A 22441-nucleotide genomic window follows, 5' to 3' on the forward strand; every position below is an offset into this window, starting at 1 on the left:
TTTAAAGAAAGCAAATGACTTTTCATGGTCACTGAGATCAATTAGGTTTTTCTGGTATGTTATCACTTTGGCTGGCAGATATTTTGTGGAAAATGACTTTGGCTTTTCTAATTTAAGGGGGAAAATAGCTGCTGACTTAGGGAACTGTACCACAAAAATAATGGTATTTTTAGAACCACTGCTGCTTTACAGTATTAACACAAGTATTCAGTGTATGCAGTTCTATTAGCAATCTTCTTTTTGAAATTTCAAAATGTCAAGAAGCTGCATCTTTTTCCATCCTGGGACCCGAATTTCAATTCCAGCTCAAATAGTGACTTTTTTTTTCCCCCTCCAGTTCTCTAGAAAAAAAAGCACCACTTTAAAATGTTTTGCTCAACATTTTTTGGTATGGGAGGAAAGAAGAGGAAGAGATATAATTCTCTGAGATTACATCTCTGTATAAAACCAAACTAAGAACAACACTTTATTTTAAGATGATGCCAAATTAACCTCTCCTACTGTTTTGCATCTTTTTTAACAAATGTATCTTCGTAAGTCCAGTTCAAGGGGCTGTAGAAAGGCCATCACAGTCACAACTGACCAAAAGCACAAATATGACCACTCACCCCTCAGAAGAGGGACCTCATTCGAAGCAAACTACATACAGAGCTGTAAGAATTACTGCTTACCTCATCTTGAACAAGAGGCTGAAATGTTCCACAAATCTACACTTCCCCAACAGATTATTTAAGCCATGAATTCCCAACAGGCCAACTAATTTGGAACAGAACTAGTGCAAATACATGAAGGACTGAAATCTGTGAAGGTCTTACAAAATACAATCCAGTGCTAACATTGGACACTTAATTATCAATGCACCTCCTATTCCTACCCAACTCCTGCTATGAATCTTCCATGATGTGAAAGGAATCAAGAGACTCGTGCTTTGACAAATACACCACTTCAAACACATCAGCCAGAAACAGCAAGACAGCAATGTCCTCTGGATACTGGAGGTAAGTTAGAATGAAATGCTCATGCACTTTGCATGTTAACAAGGAGTGATTTCCCCCACCTCCTTCCTCATACAGTTGTGATGATCCAAATCTCTTCTTAAGGCTTCATAAGGTTGTAACAAGTCCTTCAAAATTCACTTTGTAAGTGAATATAAGTAGGTCAGAATAGTCCTTTTCTTCCAGTGACTATTCCTGAGCTGCCAAGTGTACACACACATCAAATGTACTGCAAATGCAAACATTCGTACCCATAATCTACCATGAACAGCTCTTTGGCTATGCATGTTAGCATTATTTTTAAACACTGTGGTTTTTTTCTCCTACATCCCTATTAAATGCAGAGGTTAGATACATCTGATGGCTTTTGCTAAAAAACGGAGTGGGTGATATTTTTACCAACTGTAAGTTCTATATGAAAAAAAAAATCTCAATGCAGAACCAGTTTTTATGTAAACTTTAGTGGGGGAGGTGGAACTGCTACACCTACATCATCTCTTCTGTAATTTCCAAGTATCAGCAAAGAAATGCTATGCTAATCTCCTATTGAAATTTAAATGTGAGGGGGTTTAAATGTTTTCCCCTCCCCCTAGGACTTTAAACTGCTCCCAAGACAAAACATTTCTGTCTGGGTTCCTTCTCAAAGCTATGGAAAAACAATGGATCCTCTCCCACCTCAAAACTGTACTACCCAGTGCTCCACCACAAACTGAAGGAACTCCCCAAACTGGAATGTGAACGAAAAACTCCATTTCCCAGAATTACGAGGTCAAAAAAGGGTGTTAAGATTTCAGCCAGCACTCAAGAGTTTACAAATAAATGTAAGGTCTGCCTTGCAAATAATCCTAAACAAAGGCATTAATATATGCCCCACCTACCCCCTTATATAACATACTCTAACACTTTGTATAAATCTTTCCCAAGGGGCTTCTCAGCAGAGGAACAGCTGCCATTTACAGATGGAAAATCCTTGGTGCAGAGGGAGAGTGGCAGCCCTGAGGATATTCACCATACATGTGGCCAAGTCAAGACTTGGCACAGTGTTCACTTCACATTCTCATACTACTTTCCACTCTCTGTCTTAATTAAAAAACAACCACCCCCCAAATCATGGAATTGGTTTTCCATGCAATCTCTGTGCTGCATCACTTGTTACTATGGTTATACACAGCACAGCCAAACATTTATGTCTGATATTCTTTGCCATGGGGTAGAGGCCAAATGACAGACAGTCAAATAAATTTCTGAGCTCTCCTTGAACTTTGTGCACCAAATCAGACACTTCAGTGTGAGCAAGAGATCTCTTTCCACAGCAAAGGATCCAAATGGGAAAGAATTAACAGAAACTAATAGACAAATGTAAGAAACCTAAATCCATATGTCTATTTAAATCCATATTTATAGCTATCCCTCAAAGACACACACAGCAAGACTTGCAGGGTGTTTGAGGATGGGATAGAAAGAAGAGGAAGAGAAGGAGCATTGAACAAAGGTCTTTGAATTTAAATGCAATTTATAGATTTCTACCACCAAACAGTAATAAAATGTATGGAACTGTAATGCAGGAAAGGAACTAGTTAATGTTGGTTTGTATAGATAAAATAATTCTGAAAGGGTTGCGGGGAGCATGTAATTAATCATCAGATGGACATGAGGCTGTGATTTAACAAAGCCAGGCAGAGGCATTTGAAAAGGAAAAGGCATTTTATCCAAGCACAGTGCCATCAGTAAGCCCCCACTGTGGATGTCACTATGCTAACAAGTGCCTTTTTGGCAGCTTAGCTTATGCTGTTCAGGGAAAGTAACTGCACTAGGAGGAGAAAGGAAAAATCTTTTCTTAGTACATCCTGCATCCCTGAGAAGAAACAAAGGCTCTAGCACACAGGCTGACAGTGAAAGATAGAAAAATTACACTCTTAAACATGGGAGAGCAGAGGAATCAGCATTTAGGGTACAAATGCTAAACCAATCTGATGGTGTACATTAGCATCTCCAAACACAAGTAATCAGCACTCAGATACAACTCAACTGTGGACACAACATGGAATAAGTTGTTTGGCTGATGCAGAGAGGTGGTTTGAGATCATATTTTGAGCCATCAGCTTCCACAGCTCCTTACTGATTCAATTCTTTGTATTTAATTATTTTGATAGGTCTCTCAGTACACTATTAAACTTGAATTTACTCTCTAGGTAAAATCACAAGTGTTTAGAAAGGAGTATTTACAATTAAGTCAATAGGACCAAACAGTACCTGTCCTGGCCTGCAGCTATACATCAGAAGGGAGTTTTTCTGCTGTTAATGCAGATTGGTTCTAAGACAAATGTTTACATTTTTATTTTCTCACCTCAGTATCTCATTTCTGGGTTTTGTGGCCAACTAGATGTGGAAAGTAAGAATAGTTTATAGGAAACTGTCAACCCCTCCCTCCTCCAACTTAACATTTTAAGTATCTTAAGTTTTATCTTAAGTATCTTAAATTACCTAAAGTCTTTAAATAGCTCTTTTCTCTCCAAGATACTCACATCCCCACAAAAATAAAGACATAGATTAAAGGTCTGAAATTATTTAAACATTCAGTTTAACAGACTCAGTTTTAGCTTCCAGAGTACCATAAGCAGTACCTTGATTTCCACATTTAAAGACAGACACTGTAAAAACTCTTGATTTATCATCATTGAGCATTTTATATTAACAAGCACTTAAGAGTGGCTCAACATCAGCCTTCATGAATATTTAAGGAGGGAAGTTCTTAACTCATCTATTGTACTGCCAAGTATCTAGTCTGGTAGAAAACTGCATTCAGTAAAACGTTAGAACTTCAACAAGAAAACAGAGCTAAGAAACAAAAGCACAGGCTAAATCTGACTGAACCAAAATAATTTATGCTTAGAGCTCCATGCATGCCAAACTTGTGGTTACTCGGAGATGAGGTAATAAAACACTTAATAGTTAACAGATTTTTACATCGAAGAAACAGTATTTCTTCTGCATAAGATCATATCCTGCTACGTTTCATTTTAAGAATTGGTTTGATAGCCAAAAGATGGGTTCTTTAGAAAACAGATGTCTGAAGGGTTTTCTTCCTTATCACAGCTAACAGACATGAAAAGTCTTTGAGACTTGGGTCTTGAAATGTATTTTCCCTGAAGTAATTATTCCAAGGCTACTAACCGAGTTTTCAAAGAGGTCACATCTACATCTGTCTCATTCTAAGGTTTCTTGCCTGGATTAAAACAACAAGATGGTGTTACATAAGTTGCTTTTCTGACACTTGTTTTGGCTCTTGGCAAGCCCATTCTGCCTGTGACATCCAGGCAGAAAACCTTCTGATTTTGCTGCTGAGTGTTTTTCTCCTCCCTTAGTGTTCTACACTGATTCACCAAGGAGCAAGATATGCACCTGAAGCAATGCAAGGCAGATTGCTGCTGCATTTATACATATACACACATCTGGCTATAGTTCACTAGTATCTTCCAAAAGAGCACTGTGGGTTGGACTAGATGACCTTTAAAGGTTCTTTCCAGTCTAAACTACTCTAGGATTCCATAACTATTATTATTACAGGAGAGACTATAAAGACAACAGGGAGAGAGACTATTTACAGCGGCTTCACACTGACAGAGAAGACATTTAGATTGGATATTAGGAAGAAATTCTTCCCTGCAAGGGTGCTAAGGCACTGGCACAGGTTGCCCGGAGCAGCTGTGGCTGCTCCATCCCTGGACGTGTCCAAGGCCAGGCTGAACAGGGCTTGGAGCAACCTGGGCTAGTGGAAGGTGTCCTTGCTCATGGTCAGGGTTTGGAATGATGATCTTTAAGGTCCCTTCCAACCCAAACCATTCTATGATTACTCCTCTTCAAATATTTGGTTTTCACAGTACTGCACATACCAAATGAAGGTCATTTCCCCAGTTCAAAACAGATTCAGCATGATCCATTTCAGTATTACTCTCCCTACAAAGTGCTTACACAATGATACATAATTTTTGTTTCAAGTTAAGTGTATTTGTTTTGATTTAATCATTTTTCCATACGGAAGTTACCATTGTATCTGCAATACAAAATGGATTTTTGGGTTAAGTTTATTATTCACTAAGCTTCTCTGGTACCTGTATCTATGCTATTTTTTTCCTACTTTTTTAAACTGAAGATTTCTCAGCGCTGCTGACATTCATTTAGCTCCAGGGTAGCAGGAACTAACAGAGTGGAGAATAGATTAAGTGACAGCAGCCATCAGCAATAACTTCTGTGCCATCAATAACGAGGAGCTTTTAAATCTTCCCTTGATGAGGTTTCCATTACAGATGCCATGGAGCCAACCCAAGGGACCACATTCTGAGGGAAAATGATTCTCCCTGGATAGACAGCAGCAGACAATATTCAGCTTCTGAGAACACAAAGCTTCCGCTGAGAACTTGCTTTTCATTGTCAACACAAGGGTACATAAAGATAAGGCTCCAGATCAGGTGAGTTTCAATTTGATGACAGCTCAATGATGGACAAGAGTAGATCCCCACAGGTTGCCCATAGGTACAGCCATTTAATTGAACCACAAACTACAGTTGTGAATTTGAGGCTTATGACAGGTTTAAGCCAAAGGCTACCACCAGTTGAGCTGCTGTTGCTATTCAGTCAGGAGGGCAGGGGAAGTCAAACATGCCTGCACACAGTATTTGTCATTGCACTTCTTTGGATGCCACTGGCTACAGGAATAAATCAAGTTTGTTTTCTTCTAGTTCCTCACAAACAACATTCAGAACAGAACTTAGATTATTTTTACTACTTCCAAATTGTATCCAACATTGTGAAGTCAGTAAGAGATCTTCAATATAGAGAAAAATTCCTTCAGCCCATTTACATTCTATTTTATGGAACACCTTTTCATTAAATAAATTAAACTACAGAAGAGAAAGCAATACATTGTTCCACTGTTTTAGTCCACGCTACCTTTTCACAGGCTCTGTCTGCACAAGTGCTGCATCTATCATGGCTTTCATCCACAACTCCATTTCCTTCCCTGTATCTGTGCAGAAATAATAGGTCCTCATGTTTGGATGAGCTGCCTGATTGGAAATGACATGGTCATTGCAATAAAAATATAAGATTCTGCAAAAGAAAAGAGGCAAATAATGTTACTGCATAGTCACTCTAATGCTTTATATAATAAGATTTTTACAAATAATATTAAACAGGAAAAACATCAAAAGGAATATTGCAATGTTTCTCCACCACTGAATTCATATTTTCAAAGTAATGGCCTGTAATTTTCAATCATAGCTGCTTCTTCATTAATACATTAAAGAAAAACCCCTTAAATTTCTTCAGTCTATTAAAAACTTTGACCATCCATTAATGTAAATGGATAGAATTATTACAATTCAGATTTTGGCATAGAATTCAGAAATCTTAATGATACAGTAAGTTCTACTTTGTACTTACCATAGTAAATAAATGATGTGTTGGTTAGGAGACCAAACGAAGAGCCAAAAGGAGCTCATAAAACAACAAGAAGAAAAGTCAGGAGAAAATATTTAGTAGAGTAATTTACATCATGACTAAAAAGACTGGCTGTGAAACACTCCTAATATTCATGTAATATTGTGACTTCAGTGATAATAAGCCCTTATTTTTATTTATGTGCAAAGACACTTTGTATCCAAATAACTAAACCTTTCATTAGTGGGGTAAGTCCAGCTGCAGATGCTGGTCTACAATTCTAAACCATCATGGTTTATATTTAAGATCCATGAACTAAAAATAAAATACTAATAACAACTGATGTCCTATTCCAGTAATTATGTCTATATTTACATCAGGCTAAATAATTGAAACTTCTGCTACTATATTATGCAAAAATCAGTCTCAGAATCTGTTTGTCAATCCTGTTTTGGATAATAACTCTGTAAAATGAGTTCTTCTCACAAGGCTGTTGTGTTTTCAGGCATAAAATCCAACTGAAAAATGGATTCCCTTACCTTAAAGGCATATTTGCGGTTAATATGGTCCTCAGCAGATAGCATAGATATCTGAAAACTAGGCAGGAGTATGCTCCCCAGTATTCCTTCTTCTTTCTCATCTGTGAATGCACAGTCTTGGATTAGAGAAATAGCATTTTGACACTCAGCATTAGTATTCAGACCCTTCAGTCTTTAACCACACTAGACCATTAGTTTACTTCAGAAGGAAAAGCCTTGGGGACTCAGAAAGCCACAGGGATGTGTCACAGGTGTCTGTGCACAGTCCCACCAGTGTGCACTCCCCAAGAGCAGCTGTGCAGCTCCTCTCCACCCACACCACAAAAGTGGGAGACCCCAAAAACCTGCTAAGCACCGTGAAATCTCTGGCCTCTGAAAACATCCTCCTACGACTCATCCCCAAGGTGGACGAGCATAAAGGTCCCTCCTGAGTGTGCAGTTCTGTACAAGGTTCATGTGAACTCCCTCGGGGAGCCTGACTTATGGAGAACATCACAAAGAGCTAAGCCTAGAGTTTTCCTGGGGATCAGTGCTTACCTGCCTACGACTTCAGAACTGAAGAGCAGACGGAAGTCAAACCTCTAATTCAGTGACAAGATCAATACCTGTTAGGTACTGCCTGGCTCAGTAAAAACTGCAAAAACCTATGACAGCACAAGTATTTTAAAACACTGCTTCAAGATTCAGAGAAGGTTAAGGGGTTGGAATGGACCTTTGAGATCATCCAGTCCCAACCCCTGCCCTGGGCAGGGACACCTCCCACCAGAGCAGGTTGCTCAAGGCTTTACCCAGCCTGGCCTTGAACACTGCCAGGGTTGGGGCAGCCACAGCCTCCCTGGGCAACCTGTGCCACTGTCTCAACACCATCACAAGAAAAAACTTTTGCCTAATATCTACATTTCCCCTCTTTCAATTTATCCCCATTACTCCTTGTCCTGTCACTACAGTTCCTAACAAAGAGTCAGTCCCTCTCCGTCCTCCTTTCAGTTCCTGGAAGGTTGCTATGAGGTCTCCACACAACCTTCTCCAGGCTGAACAGCCTCAACTTTCTCAGCCTGTCCTCATAAAGGACATGCTCCAGTCCCCTTATCAGCTTCATGGCCTCCTCCAGACTTGCTCCAACAGTTCCATGTCCTCCTTGTTCTGGGGACACCAGAACTGTACACACTACTCCACGGGGCCTCACAAGAGCAGAGGGGGAGAATCACATCCCTCAACCTGCTGGCCACACCCCTTTTGATAAACCCCACTGATTGCTGACCTTTGAGAAAATTTGCACATTCTTCTTCTGATCTCAGGCATGTTATGCTACATAATTCCCATTACCATATTTAATTATTAATTACAATTCCCTTTATAATTCCCACAAAGAATTTACCCTCTATTACATTCCACTTGTAAGAATGCATGTTTCAGATAATTTGTAAAACACAAACTCTCCCCCCAAACACCCTTTTCCCAGAACCTTGTTTTACATTATAGAATGATACATTACAATAATAAATCGACATTTTAACTGGAAGCCACATCAGCTTTTTAACCCAATTATGCATTAATAAAGGAATAACTGGATGCAATTCACAAAGTCAGTCTTAATTGTATTTCATGTACAGCACTTCTATTCACAACCACCATCTCAGACACTGTCCCCCATATAACACTTCTCTCAGCTGAAGATAATGCCCACAATAAATGACTGTATCTCTGAAATTAAGATGAAAATATAGGTATTCCAAAATTTCAAGCATGAAAAATTAACATTGTTACAATTAAATACATGCAAACAGCACAAAAGGACTATCTGTTAGGTGTGGATTTAAAAACCTTTTCCTGGTTCTCATTTACCCACTACATTTTGAAAAGCCACAGCCTTCATTTAAGTTATTCAGATGGGGAAAGCTCTGCCCAACCCTCTTAGTATTACATGATGGATTAGATGTAAAAATTCTGCTTTCTGGGATAGCTAATTAATTGGAGAGCTGAGTATAAAATTATTCTGATTAAAAGGCAGAAATAAGAGTGGATTTGCTTTCGGATACTCAACCACACTCGGAAGTATGTCAGAAACCATCTCACCTTCCCCTCTCAAATACTTACTCCTTGCTAGCCACACACACACACACACAAGATCTGCCCAATTTGCCCTGTCCCAGAACACATGGTAAATATTGGGGTTTACTTCATTTCGAGGAAAAATTCTTCTCTTCTGCTAGATTATATTTTGACTTATGACTAAGTCACACTCAGTAGTGGCAAAAAAAAGCATTAAGCATTTTTTGTTCCACTGAACAGTTGCCTGTCTGGAAGACTTTGGTCTTTGTTAAAGACATACTACTACATTCCATGGCCAGATTTTAACAATGTGTTTCCAGTCAGACTTGCTTTTATCTACACATGAAATCTTTACTTGTGTGCTCTGTACGTACAAGAGGAAAATAGCAGATCTACTGGCCAGCTCTAAGAACTTTTATTTGTGGCAACAATAACCTTCTGATGTGAAAGCAGACAATCTTTCACCCCTCTGAATGAAAAAGGCTATTCTCTATGCTCTGAAAAAAACACAATGACATGATTTTTGGTTTTATCTATAAATTATATTTAAACTGCTAACATTGTAACACAATTGGAGAAGTTCAACAAGATTTACTAACAGAATCAAAGAACCCCAACAACCAGAAACAAGATTTGCCATCTGGGAGCAGGTGCATGCCTTCCCTCTTTCTATATTTTCAATGTCTGAGGCAGAACTAGCAGAAACAAAAGCACAGGGTTTAGAGTGAAACTTGTTTACATTTTAGCAGCCATTTCTAATACCTTTTAGACTATCACTACGTGTTTAATTACAGTTAACCACTTTAATTACTTTCTAGTGAGTCATAGCTAAAAGCTTAATTTATCATGTAAACACTTTAAAAATCAGAAAACCCTATAAGAAAGTATAAAGTACATAACGAGCACTTAAATACACAGAGTGTATTTACACTATCACAGTTGATGCCTCCACGACTGAAATTATAACCCCATTTTGGCTCAGCAGTGGTTTATCCAACTATGTAAACTTCTCAGGGTAAAGAAACGAAGCCTAATGAATGTATTTCAGCACTTTAAATTCTTCAGTCACTGCTCTCAGCATCACCAGCATCAACACCATTTCTTCCAATTCTTAAGCCTCATCCTAACCTGAAACCCTTTCTTATCCTTCACCTGCAGTTTAACTTAACTGTTTATGTTCCTCTATTTTGTCATTCTTTACAGCCCTCTTCACTCTTAGCCTGCTTTAAACTAATATGGTTGGACACTTTATTTCAGGACTGAGTATGTTTCCATGTGCACAAATCCCATTTGTTTATCCCCTCAGGAGTACTACAGTTAATAATCTGTAATGGTGAAGGAATCTGTTTCCTAACACACATGACTCCAAGACCAGAATTACAAGCAGCTAATTTTTCCCATGTAAAATAAGTCTGATGTAGCTACATAAAGTTACTAACAGATTCCTTTGTTCCAAATACAGCAGAGACTTCTACTCATATGGAATTGGACAGCATTTCACTTTATAAGTATTCATGCACACTGATTAGAGCTCCCAAAGGCATATATATCCTCTTTATCATTCCAAAGGCAGAGTTCCAGCTCCCCTGCACTATCCCTTCCCTATCCCCATTCAGTTACTTCATTTGCATGAAAACTCAGATTTAACCTTATGTACTTAGTTTCCAGCAACAGAAGTTGTGATAAAACTACAACCCAGAATTTAATACCAGAAGTGTCTGTGAATCGGTTTGGCTTTTGAGCATACCCTGACAGGCAGGAAGCAATTCTGTGAAATTGGTAATTAAGAAAGAAAAAATAGATAAAAGTAGCAGATCTGGATTTTAACAGCTATAAAACTATTTTAATGCATTAAGCAACAGCTTCTTATTTCTTACATTTGAGTGGTGTGTTGAAATTTATCTGTTTCCAGTAAAATTAGCAAGCAAAGCTCTCAGGAGTGGAACTTACCTCTGTAATAGAAGAGACACAGATCTGAGAGCACAAACCAGCGCTTCTTCCACAGCTTCATTCCAGTACTATCCTGCATTAATCAAAGGGATCAAGTAAGAACTTTCAGACTGTTGACAGCAATTGTCCATAAGGTAAACCAGGTACTACACAACTGTGTGCTAGTAGCTCATTTTCTTGGCTATTTTAGGTATCTTTGACTTCTCATCACAACTTGTCACTGCAAAGATCATTCCCCAGGAAGGCTGAATTTATCAGAGGATCATGGACTTGCTTAAGGTGGAAAAGAACATTAAGGTTATCGAGCCCAACTCTTACCCAGCACTGCCAAGTCTGCCACTAAACCATGTCCTCAAGTGCTGCATTGACACATCTAATTACACCTTCAGGGTTGGTGACCCAACCACTTCCCTGAGCAGCCTGTGCCAGAGCATGATAGCCCTTTTGGTGAAGAGATTTTATTTAATATCCAACCTAAATCTCCCCTGGCACAACTTGAGGCCATTTTCTCTTGTCCTGTCACTTGTCACCTGGGAGAAGAAACCAGTGTTCACCTTACTACAACCTTCTCTCAGGTAGCTGTAGAGAGCAAGAAGGTCCTCCCTGAGCCTCCTTTTCTCCAGGCATGTTAGCTAGAGACTACAAACTACAATTAACCACAAAAAAGCTATATAGTTTGGGGTTTTTTTTTGAAGAGTAAAGTAATACTTGGGGTACATCCTCCTTTCTTTTCTAAAGAAACTCTCTGCTGAACTTCATCTTCTGCTACCACTCATATATCCAGAGCCAATTTCTTTCCCAAATAAAGGTTATTCCTAAAGCAATATCATTTTCTTTTATGCTTACAACAAATTTACACTGCACAACTCAGAATGAAAGACTGCCACCACTACTGCAGTGTAAATGAGCCAGGGCACTGCAGCACAGACATCCTCAGAATCACACTTAATAAATATGATAATCTGCTCTGAGGAGAAAAGTATGGGTGAATTATCAGTATTCTTGTAGTAAACAGATTTTGTGAAAACCAAGAGGGATTCTATAATTAAATACTGTGGGATGGTGTGGGGTTGTTTTTGGGGTTGGTGTCTCCACACACAAGAAAAGTCAGCATCATTTTTAGCCTCATATTTCAAGCTCTGCTCTTTGTGGGGTGGAAGAAATGAGCTGAAAGAAGAAGAAAGGGTAAAGCAAGCATTAGCTAGGAAATACTATTCAGAGAAAGTTAAACTCCTTTGCCACAAACATTTTCATGAACAGAATAACTAAACACTTTTTAGCACCTTCCTTCTGAGGACCTCAGAAGTGGTTTAACAAACACTAATGGAGTCTGGAAGCACTGCCCATAGCAGACAGCTCCTATTTCACAGCTGGAAAGGCAAACAGGAGGAAGGGAAACTGCTTTTCTCCCATCCCTAACACAGTCACTGACTCAGTAGCAGGATGCTGGACCCCTGGCCTAAAGGACACTGGCCACAAAAATGAATTGTACAATGTGAAAATGTTCAAATTTCGGCAGTGTAGAGGACTATCACAAACCCTGGGACAGACTTTCTGAGGAGGTTATTATGCAACATGACATTTATCCTGTCACTCCAAAACACTGACAGGTTTCTACACAGCCACATGTAAAATTTTGCCAGCAATGAGACATGTTAGGAATGATCTTTCAGCCTTCTTCAGCCATAGCAGAGAGGCACAAAAACAACCGTGTGGTTGCCACAACTTAAATTACTTCCTACTTTGAACTAGTATCAGTGGATTTAGTAATTATTGTTTCCTCTTGATTATGTCATAATGGGGCACCACTATGTTCGTAGCACTTTAAAAGAAACACTTTAAAAGAAAAAAAAAAAGAGTTGGCTCTGGACTTAAAAATTAGTAGAAAAATGACAGAGCAGTATCATTACATGCATTGAGACAGCATGTGCTGAGCCAGACAAAGACTGCCATTCTCTGTGATTGCATGAACAGGTAATGGATAAATAATAATAAATAAATGGGTCCATAAACATGGATTGGAGCATCTTTCATATGAAAAGAGGCTGAGAGAGCTGGGACCACTCAGCCTGGAGAGAGGGCAGCTCAGAGGGCATCTTATCAGTGTGTGTAAAGAGTGTAAGAGTGTAAAGAAGGTGGAGCCAAAGTCTTGCCAGTGACAGGAAAAGAAGCAACAGGCACAAATGAAGAAACATGAAATTCCACCTGAGCAGAGCTAAACTTTTTTCCTGTGAGAATGCTCAACCTGCTCTAGCTGAGCCTCCTTGGGCAGAGGAAGTTCTGCTAGATCATCACGAGGTCCCTTCCAACCATAACAGCCATGTGATTCTGTGATCTTAAAATATATCCAGAAAACATTACTTTAGGAATTGAGTGACTTTTTTCAAACTAAAAAGTTTAATAGCCTCAAAACAAAGCAGCAAAATCTCTCACCTTTGTGAGAATTTTTCACTCTCAGCATTGACTGAGAGTAAAGTCACAGGATTGTCTAAAACATGGAAAAATCTTCCACTGAATAGATACTTCTAGATATTATCTGAGAGTATTTTTTTAAAAAGTGACTCATCAACAGCATCCAGAAAGCTATGCAGGTCATTCCAGTCTATCTGAGTAGGCAGAGTAAATGACAATGTGGATAAAAATTACATCTACACATTTGTCTCAGCTGAGTTTAAACTACAAGTTCCTACAGGGTTCTCAGTGGATTTTAAAAATATATTCCCAATATGGCCTGGATCAGGTTTGTTGTTCATTTTTTTGGATCAAACTATTCTGAATTCCAGCAAAGCAATAAAGTGCTAGTGATCTGCTACTGCAGAACAGCAAATCTCTGGTACTAAATACTAAAGAGCACATACTTCAGGTCAGCTTACATTCAATAAAAAAACCTAAAATTATCTCTGGTTTTAAGATTATTATCTTTGAGCTAAGAAAATAGGCATGGCTATGTGAATATGCGAAAAAAAAGGCTTAATGTCCAATTTCATATGAAAAAAATATTAGAGCTCTAGCCTAACAAAGGGAACTTTAAAAAAACCCTCAATATTCTGGGCCATGCAGCCTTGTTCCATCATCTCAGCATGCCTGAAATTAAAGTAGCTATTTCCTACCAACATTTGCCTAGATTTTTCAGGCCCTCTGTATATTTTAGAGAATCATGTGCATATAATATATACTAATACTACAATAACATCTACATTCTCTACTTGTCTGATGTCCTTATTTGTATCAAAATGATATCCAATAAGCAGCCAATTAATTGAAAACAACATCAATTCTTCACAGTTACAGCTCCACTCTGGTATTGTTATCATTGTATTGTACACAAATTATTGTCTTCTGCACATTTCACACCTTAGAGAAAACACAGGAGGGGGTGAAGAGCAGAAAAGTACCTGTTTGTAGAGCCAACCACGTCTGACAACTGGGGCATTAGGGTTTCTCTTGATGGAGTTTGATCTCTTCCCAAAGTTATGAACCTTCTTTGACGATCGTGATGTCTAAATTGAACAGAACAGGTTAAAGAAACCATAACACCAATATCTGCTGAAAAATCATAACACATTTTAAGAACTTTTTCTTATCTGGGTTCCTCTGGGGGACTACAGAACACAAACTGTATTCCTTTTATAGAGAAATAATTATTGTGATGCTTCTGCTGCTTTCAGCATTTCTTTCTTTCTTCTGCAGAAAATGTAAAGACAAATCCCAAGACAAGCACTTAAAGATTTTTTTATATAATAAGAAAAACCCTCACCAAACACATAGCTGAGTTTCTTATAAAGTCTGTAGAAAGAGAAGTAACTCCCAGAACTATGAGTAATTATGGAAAATTACATCACCTGGGCAAGAAAATTCTACTCTTTCTAACACTGACCTAATACAGGAAAACTCGTTCAGATTTCAACAAGATACAAACTCCCATTTTCCTAACGTATACAAATGTTTTTTATTCTTTCTTTTCTCTCAAGAACCCTTTGCTCTGTCATCTCTTGCTTGGTTGAATACTCATTATTTTACCTACTTACAACTAAGATCTACTTAGAAACTTTTGCCCTGAAACTCCAGTGTTTATATCTGCTGTTGCTTCTACCTTTTACAACCTTGCAATCATGTATGATTAAGAGAAGAAGGAAATATAACCCATTTTAGATTTTATCCTTCTACTTGAGTAACCAAAAGAAATTGGAAAAGGCATAAAGAAACGTGCAGTGCTTTGCCAATTCACACTTCATTCTTCACAGCCTACATTGAGAAAGTTTGTTCTGCAACTAAATGAGCTGAACATTTACTTGTGGTTTAAATTCTGTAAGAATTGGTGCCTCAGAGACCAGGAGATGTGAGACAGCAAAAGACATCAAATTCAAGCCAGTTTTTTAAGCTGTATTCACAGCTCTGCTTCAAATCCACCGTTTGAATAGAGACAATATAATCCCGTGTTTCAGCTTCCTTATCTCTACTACTGAGACTAATCACAAGGTTATGCAAAATTCCTGAAGGAGGAATGCTAAACAAACACTCAGGCTTTGTTGCAAGTCAGGGTATGGGGTTTCTCCCATCAAGGATCATGCTTCAGAGAGAATTCCACAGCAGGTTAAAAATCATAAACTGAAAAATTAATTTAAAATTATGTGCAGCTTTTGCCAATGATGCCATAAACTGAAGGATACAACACTGCTTGGCCAAGAAAGAGTAACATCACAAAAACTCTGTGTGTTTGTCTAAAGTCTACAACACAATGCTGCGATGCTTTTTTTGCAAGAATCACGAGGGAATATAAAAACAATCAGAATGCTTTTAATTTCCCTTGGAGATACAGAAATCTGACTGATCTCTGCAAAGCAAGATAGAACAAGCAATTGAAAACCTAATTAAGAATAAAAGTCTATAACTTCCATATTTTCATCTGAACAATTTTACCAGTGCAAAATGGACAAAGGTTTGTAAGAAGCCAAGAGAATTATGACATCCAGCTGTGAAAAAGGAACATCCAGAATAACCTGTAACAATCCAGCTATGAAGTGAACTACATCTCTCAGTTAACCTGTGTGACTAATATATTGGCCTATTGCACAAGAGCTGGGCCAACACTTTGATCAGAAATGATTTAAAACACTCATTCTTGCTCTAATATTAGGTATTAAAGGTTCAAAACCTCTCAAGAGTGTTCCAGAACTCCTATACTTGTAAAAATAGCTAACGCATTAAAGATGCTTCTGAAAACACAACTCACCACAAGTACTACTAATGTCAAGTCTGCTGACAAATGCAGATAATTTAGATAGCTCTCTCCAAGGTAGGTCTGATAAAAAACCTTATTGACTCCAATTTCACTGAGCTAACAGCAAAGTTTTAATGGGTTACATCCTCCTAGCTGTGAATACAAACTTCCTTTAATTAAATGCAGCATCACAAGTGCTTTCTAATTTTAGTTAAGACAAAGACCACTTTAGAGGCCTCGTGATTATTTTACCACACACTGCTTAAAGGGAATAACTGTTCACAACAAATTCTGAGCTCAAGACAATGAGTATTTTAGGATCTTGAAATACTGTAGGTGCATATATAAACTAATTATGAGTTCTCAGACTTTTTAGATCATCTCCTCCTCTTGTTTTGCCTGGGATCCCTGGCCAGCTCCTGCTCCCTCACACATATCTAATTATCTCAAAATGTGGACACAGGAAGATGGGAAAATAAACAAGAATTGAAGGGTTCAAGTACTTTTTACCCCACAGCACTAAAAATATAGGACATATTGCACATCTCCAGCTTCTGGAGAAGAGAAAAGAAGGGTAGTGAATGAATGATCCAACTACCAAGCAGTTGCTGGAAGGTGTAGCAGGTAACAGAGCAAAAATAGTCATATCTGGTACCATCTGATCCATTCTAAGGCATGGGCCAGCAACTGTGGTGTCTCCAAAACCAGAACCTACAGGAGGGACCCTGTACCAAGCCAGTACTGAGAGAGAAGCCAGGAACTTCAGCCAGGGATACTCATTCTTTCCCAAAATTGAAAAACCAAACCCCAGCAGAGTTTTGAGCTGTGGGCAGCAGAGCAGTCAGCAGCTGGGGCTGCACACTTTGTCACTCTGCAAGCTGCTTCTCTCTCTGCTGAGCTGGTGAAGGACACAGCATTTATGGGAAGCTTCATCCCCAGTTTCACAACTAGCACAAAACCAATTAACTAACATTAAACTTGTGTCTATATTTGAGAAACATGGGTTGAGAACCTTGCTAATCAGGAAACGTTCTGCATGTAAACTCAGAGAATGGCAATCTAGTTTTCAACTTCTGTTTAAAAATATGTTTCCAGACTTCAAGGCTTACATTATCTTCCAAACCACAAAGCAACATGATGCTGCCTCCCGGATTTTGTAGGCAATTCCAGTGCCTTTGAATGTTGCAGTTTCCCATGAGCTCAGTGGGTTTCTGCCTCAGCATTTGAGCTTGGGCCAGGAGATTGTTCTTGAAGCAAACCTTCCAATCATTCACTCTTACTGTGCTTTGGTTTGCATAATAAAGCAAACTGGATTCCATTTCGGTAAGACTAAAATGTAAGATGCACAGGGAACACTGCTAGGCTAGTCTGAATATAAACCACAAACACAGTACAGATGTTCAGCCCTGAGCACCAGCACTGCCCTTCAAGCTGCTCCTGTTTACTGTGCTGTTTGCTAATGTGCCTCAGGACTATTGCTCCAAGATTTCCAGCTAACCTGAATCCTGAGAAGATGTATGGCTATGCCTAAACAAATCATTTCAAGCTGGACTGGCTTGAGCACTGTATGAAAATATCTGTACACAAATTGATTAATATTTATAAACACTGTGATACATCCTCGCTGTGATGGAGTCACCAGGAGCTCTGCAGCAGCTGTCCTGGGCTAACACTGCACTTACTGTGGGGAAAATGGTTAGCCTTACTCTGTTGATAAGCAGGACAGCAATGAAGAGCACAGGAGATGAACTGTGGAGTGCCAGCAGTAATACGACTGACTTCCTACATTAAAAAGCTGAATGCATTTCAGGACACCTAATCCTATTTGTCTAGATAGTGATTTTAACAGTAGGAGAAAAAATAAAATAAAGACCCTACAAAACCAATTTCTTAATTTTCTAAAAAGACAGGTGCAAGTATATACTCCTGGAGCAATCTCAAGCCTACTATGTAGATCTTGTTTGCAGTCAGAGGTCAGTGCTAGCAGCTTCAAGTTCAGAAATATATTTAAAGCTAGGAGGGAAGAAGCAGCACTTAACAGAGCTGTTATTTGGCAGAATCATGGACATGGTGGGAAAGGAGGCTTTTACTGGGGAAACACTGATTTTTGCCTCACCTCATATTAGCCTCTGGGCAGCAGCAGAATCTTTCTGCCACAGACTAGAAACTTCAAGTCCCACATCTATTTGGGATCAATTAATATTGAGGAAAGGAAGAACTTAGAATCATAGAATCATCATGGTTGGAGGAGACCTCTAAGAACATCAAGTCCAACCATTAACTAACCAACTTCTATACACCTCAACTGTCTGAAACTTTAGCTATACCACAAACCTTTCTGCCATCCCTCACTACTTTCCAATATTAGGTGTGCTCATGAGTTCTCTCTGAAAACAGAAACACCTAAAGAATTTGTGTGGCAACCATATGAAGTGTTCTCCTTCCTAATTTACTTTCCTCACCAGCATTTTATTCCTATTTTATTGTGCTGCAATACACTGATTTTCTATATATTATATGCAAAGATGCTAAAACAGCTAAGAATTTCAGGATTTTCAGAAGAAAAACAGTTTTGTATCCAGGTACAACCCATGGACAATTTCTATACAGTTATCTTTAAAAATGATTCAACTAATTAGCCTTAAATAACACCAGAAAATGTTGAGCAATTTTAGCTGTGGTTCTACTTTGCCAGCATTCACCTCCTCAAAACAGCAATTTTAAAATGCTGTGGCAATAATGCAGACAAATTCACATTTGAAATCTGATGTAACTGTCCATACAGCCTCAAGAATCATATTAATATTTTAAGTGCATTTAAATAACTAGAACAGGAGGAATGAAAAGCAGAACAAAAGCCTATTTTTTCAAGCTGTAATAATTTCCACAGGATGCTAGAGTGTCAATAATCCATGAAAGTAAAGAAATCACAGTAACTGGGCCATAGAAATCTCAATTTCCTTCTAGAACACTGTGAAACAAATATGCTAAAAGGTCTTTTCAACTTCTCTTTTGAAAGAAGAGTGTGAAAAATATGGTTGTAAAACATGTGCTCTTAAATTGTCATTCCTTTCTGGAATTGAACCTGAGAGCACCTCCTAGCTAGTTCTGTTGAAATTTCTGTGTAACCATTGCAATCTACATCACTATTACAACTCTAACAATGAGTTATCTTGGGGTTTTTTTGTTTGCTTGGTTGTTTTCAGGCTTAGCTGTGTTTGGCTTTTGTTGTAGTTTGGGGGTTTTCTAGTCTATTTTGGTTTAAACTGCCTTTCCTGCATGGACTTCAACATAAATTTGAGATGGATTTTGTTACTGTTTGCAATACATCTGAGACTCTTTATTTTTCCCTCCAGCAACATTAACAGATGAAGACACTTTGCTCATTAAATAACAGTTTTCTAATGTAGGCCAAGGCTTCCACCTGTCTCATCAGACATTTAAAACACCAAAAATGTTTCCAAAATGCCCTTAATGAAACCTTACTGTTTCCTATCACATGGGAAATAAATTATCTCAATCCAAGTTTCTGAGATTAAGGAATTTGGTCTGTTAAAACACATCCCAAAGTTTCTATTTCTCTTGCAGGTTGGATTAATTTGCCCAAAAAACACTTCTCAGGGTTAAAGTTTTCAATGAGCAGCAAAAGTATGTTGTTTGGTTTCCCCTTTGTTTAAATGTTAACTGCTGGGTGGAAGAGATGACAGAGTTCTTGTCTGTCACCACTGACCAAAGTTACCTTGGCTGCCTAGAAAACTTCAGGGAATTCTTCATTTCGTAGCAAGTGCACTTTCCTTTAAGGAAAGATATCCAAAAAATGGGAAAGAAATGCATAAAATAGCTTCCATCAGCTTTGTCCAATTAAGCTAGAAGTTGATAAAAACATCTGGGCATTTACCTTAACCTCTTGAGAAGCTGTGTGAATAGAGAAGACACAAATTAAGGTGACCTAGTCATCTCCAAGACAGTTTCCAGAACTTCTGGTCTAATGACAGCAAATCATGTCATCTGCTGTTTACCACAGGGTCACCTTCCACCTCTCTTATAACTACTTCTAACACACAACCATGATTCTCTCTGTTCTGCCTGGAGAAATCCAGTCAATTGGTGGTGCTGGAGCAATTTCTGGAACAATGCTTACCCAGATACCTCAACAGTCACTCAATGTTTTGCTATTCACACAGATAGAAAGGTCAGATTCTGTAAACAATTTAAGTACTTGCAAGTCATAAGAGCTAAGATATTTGATAAAAATTACAGCTACAGTGATAATCTGTTTCAGGCACTTCAGCTTCCAAATTAAAAATGAAAGGAGTCAAGAGCCCTGAAAGGGATATCCTTTGTTTCTCTTTTTCAGTGTGATGCTAATATAACACTGTCTAGTACCTTGTGGAACAACTGAATGATTTTAATTCCAATTTTAGTTAGACATAAAGACTTACTCTGCCCACAGGGCTCATTGGATGAGCAGCATAATCTGATGTCAGATTATAGTTAGTTGCTTCACATATCATGCTTATTGGTCGCTCCTTCTTCTCTTCAGATGTCATTGCTGCAGCAGTCCTGAAAATAGAATATGTAATAGCACTAGAACATGCTGTGTGTGCAGACTGCTAATAAAAAGCACCCCTAGATGTAGCCTAGCACAGCCTGTGCCCTACTTTTCCAATTTGGAAGCAATTCACACTTCATTGTGAAGTTACCTGCACTGTGTTTTAGACTCCAATCTATTAAAGCTGAATTTAAAGATGTTTAAAATAGGATTTCTCTCAGAATAAGGTGTTGGTGGGAGGGAAAAAGACAGGTGTGAGTATGGGATGAAAATGGGAAGAAATGCTGTCTAAAGACCCTATTGGCTTTGCCCCACTTTGGTGAGAACATGCAGGTTGGGGAAATTTGACATACTGCAGTTCTGATGGTTTTCTGATGGTGAGTAGGACACCCAAAACCCAACCACACATAAAACCTTGAGGTCAGGTATGACTTCCATGCATACCTTCTCACACTGTGGTGTATTCTACAAAAGTAATGTAAAGACAGCAAATCCAAGTTATTATCCAATGGCTCAGAAAGTGCCCAACTGGCCAAGAAACTCAATGGAGAAGAAATTATCAGGCAAAACAGTATAGATTAACAACACATGATTGTCCCCAAGTGATTAACACACTTATTCCTTTATGGAAGTTTATTTCATTACTATATAATACAGGAATTTGGTCATTTGCCAAAACTACAGAATAAGTGACAAGTGGCAATTTACACAGTGCAGAAACACTGCACATTTCTATCACACAACTAACCTGGGCCATGGTTTTTATCTTAAAATCAAGTATTCAATACTTAATATTACTTGCAAGCAATTTAAACGAGTAAAACTATATACATGCTGATCTGACTTGGGAAAAATAAATATTGCGATTAGCAATCACTGACTCTTACTTCAATATTAAGAGGGTTTAAAACATGTATTTTATAGGGTGAAACAGACAGTACTTACTGTTCATTCACAACAAAAATACAGTTGTCCTGCGATGGCTGTCCTGTTACTGGATGTTTGCAGGTCACTTTTCGTTCATTATGACTGTGAAAGAGAGATAAAGAAAAATATTAGGCAATAATGCTTGATTTTCCAGCTGAAGTTTGTAAATCTAGTACATAATATATCAGTACAGTGAAAACAATGCTGAATATTTCATTATGACATATATTGTATTCAAAAACACAAACACGTGTGTGTTTACGTATATATAAACTAATAAAAAGGATGAGGACAAGTATTAAAGAATATCCATTAATACTCTGGAAAGAGATGGAAAATATTGACAGTGGGTTAGTAATGGTTTTGAATTTTAAAAACTCGACCAGTAAATGTGTTACTAGTTCATATATGACCACAGATAATTCACTTCAGCTATGTCTTTATGTATTCATGAACAGCATTTCAGCTCGACAGGGATAAGTTAAACATAAGACATACATAACTGTTCCGTAAGAATAGAGTATTACCCTGTAAAGGCAACTGTCTTCTTCCTTAGAACATGAAGATACTATTTCTGATACTAGACATAAATATTCAGTGCTGGAAGGAGAGTGATGTGCTGCAATCACAGTTCTACTCTTGCAGGTGACTTTCCAATTCCGAGTGCTGCTCCCCTGCAGAGATCCCAGGAGTACCTTCGAGTGACAGCTCAGGGCTTCACCCTCAGCAGCACAGAAATGCTCACTTTGCAGTACCTCTTCTCCCT

General features: G+C 38.4%; 1 protein-coding gene across 1 annotated transcript in view; it reads right to left on the reverse strand.

Annotated features, from left to right (window-relative positions):
- PLEKHA5 (pleckstrin homology domain containing, family A member 5) overlaps positions 1–21770 on the reverse strand; it is a gene marked incomplete at its 3' end in the record, with an annotated part of 55970 nt that extends 34200 nt beyond the window's left edge. Inside the window, exons 1-7 of the mRNA XM_009073902.1 lie at positions 21694–21770; positions 20639–20759; positions 14371–14475; positions 10976–11048; positions 6974–7074; positions 5946–6061; positions 1724–1741 (exon numbers count right to left, since the gene is read on the reverse strand). Of these exons, the coding sequence (XP_009072150.1) occupies positions 1724–1741; positions 5946–6061; positions 6974–7074; positions 10976–11048; positions 14371–14475; positions 20639–20746 (521 nt within the window). The remainder of the gene's footprint in view (positions 1–1723; positions 1742–5945; positions 6062–6973; positions 7075–10975; positions 11049–14370; positions 14476–20638; positions 20760–21693) is intronic.
- Between the last annotated feature and the right edge of the window lie 671 nt (positions 21771–22441).

This window comes from Acanthisitta chloris, unplaced genomic scaffold (genome assembly GCF_000695815.1).
Source record: "Acanthisitta chloris isolate BGI_N310 unplaced genomic scaffold, ASM69581v1 scaffold9784, whole genome shotgun sequence".
NCBI classification, from domain to species: Eukaryota; Metazoa; Chordata; class Aves; order Passeriformes; family Acanthisittidae; genus Acanthisitta; species Acanthisitta chloris.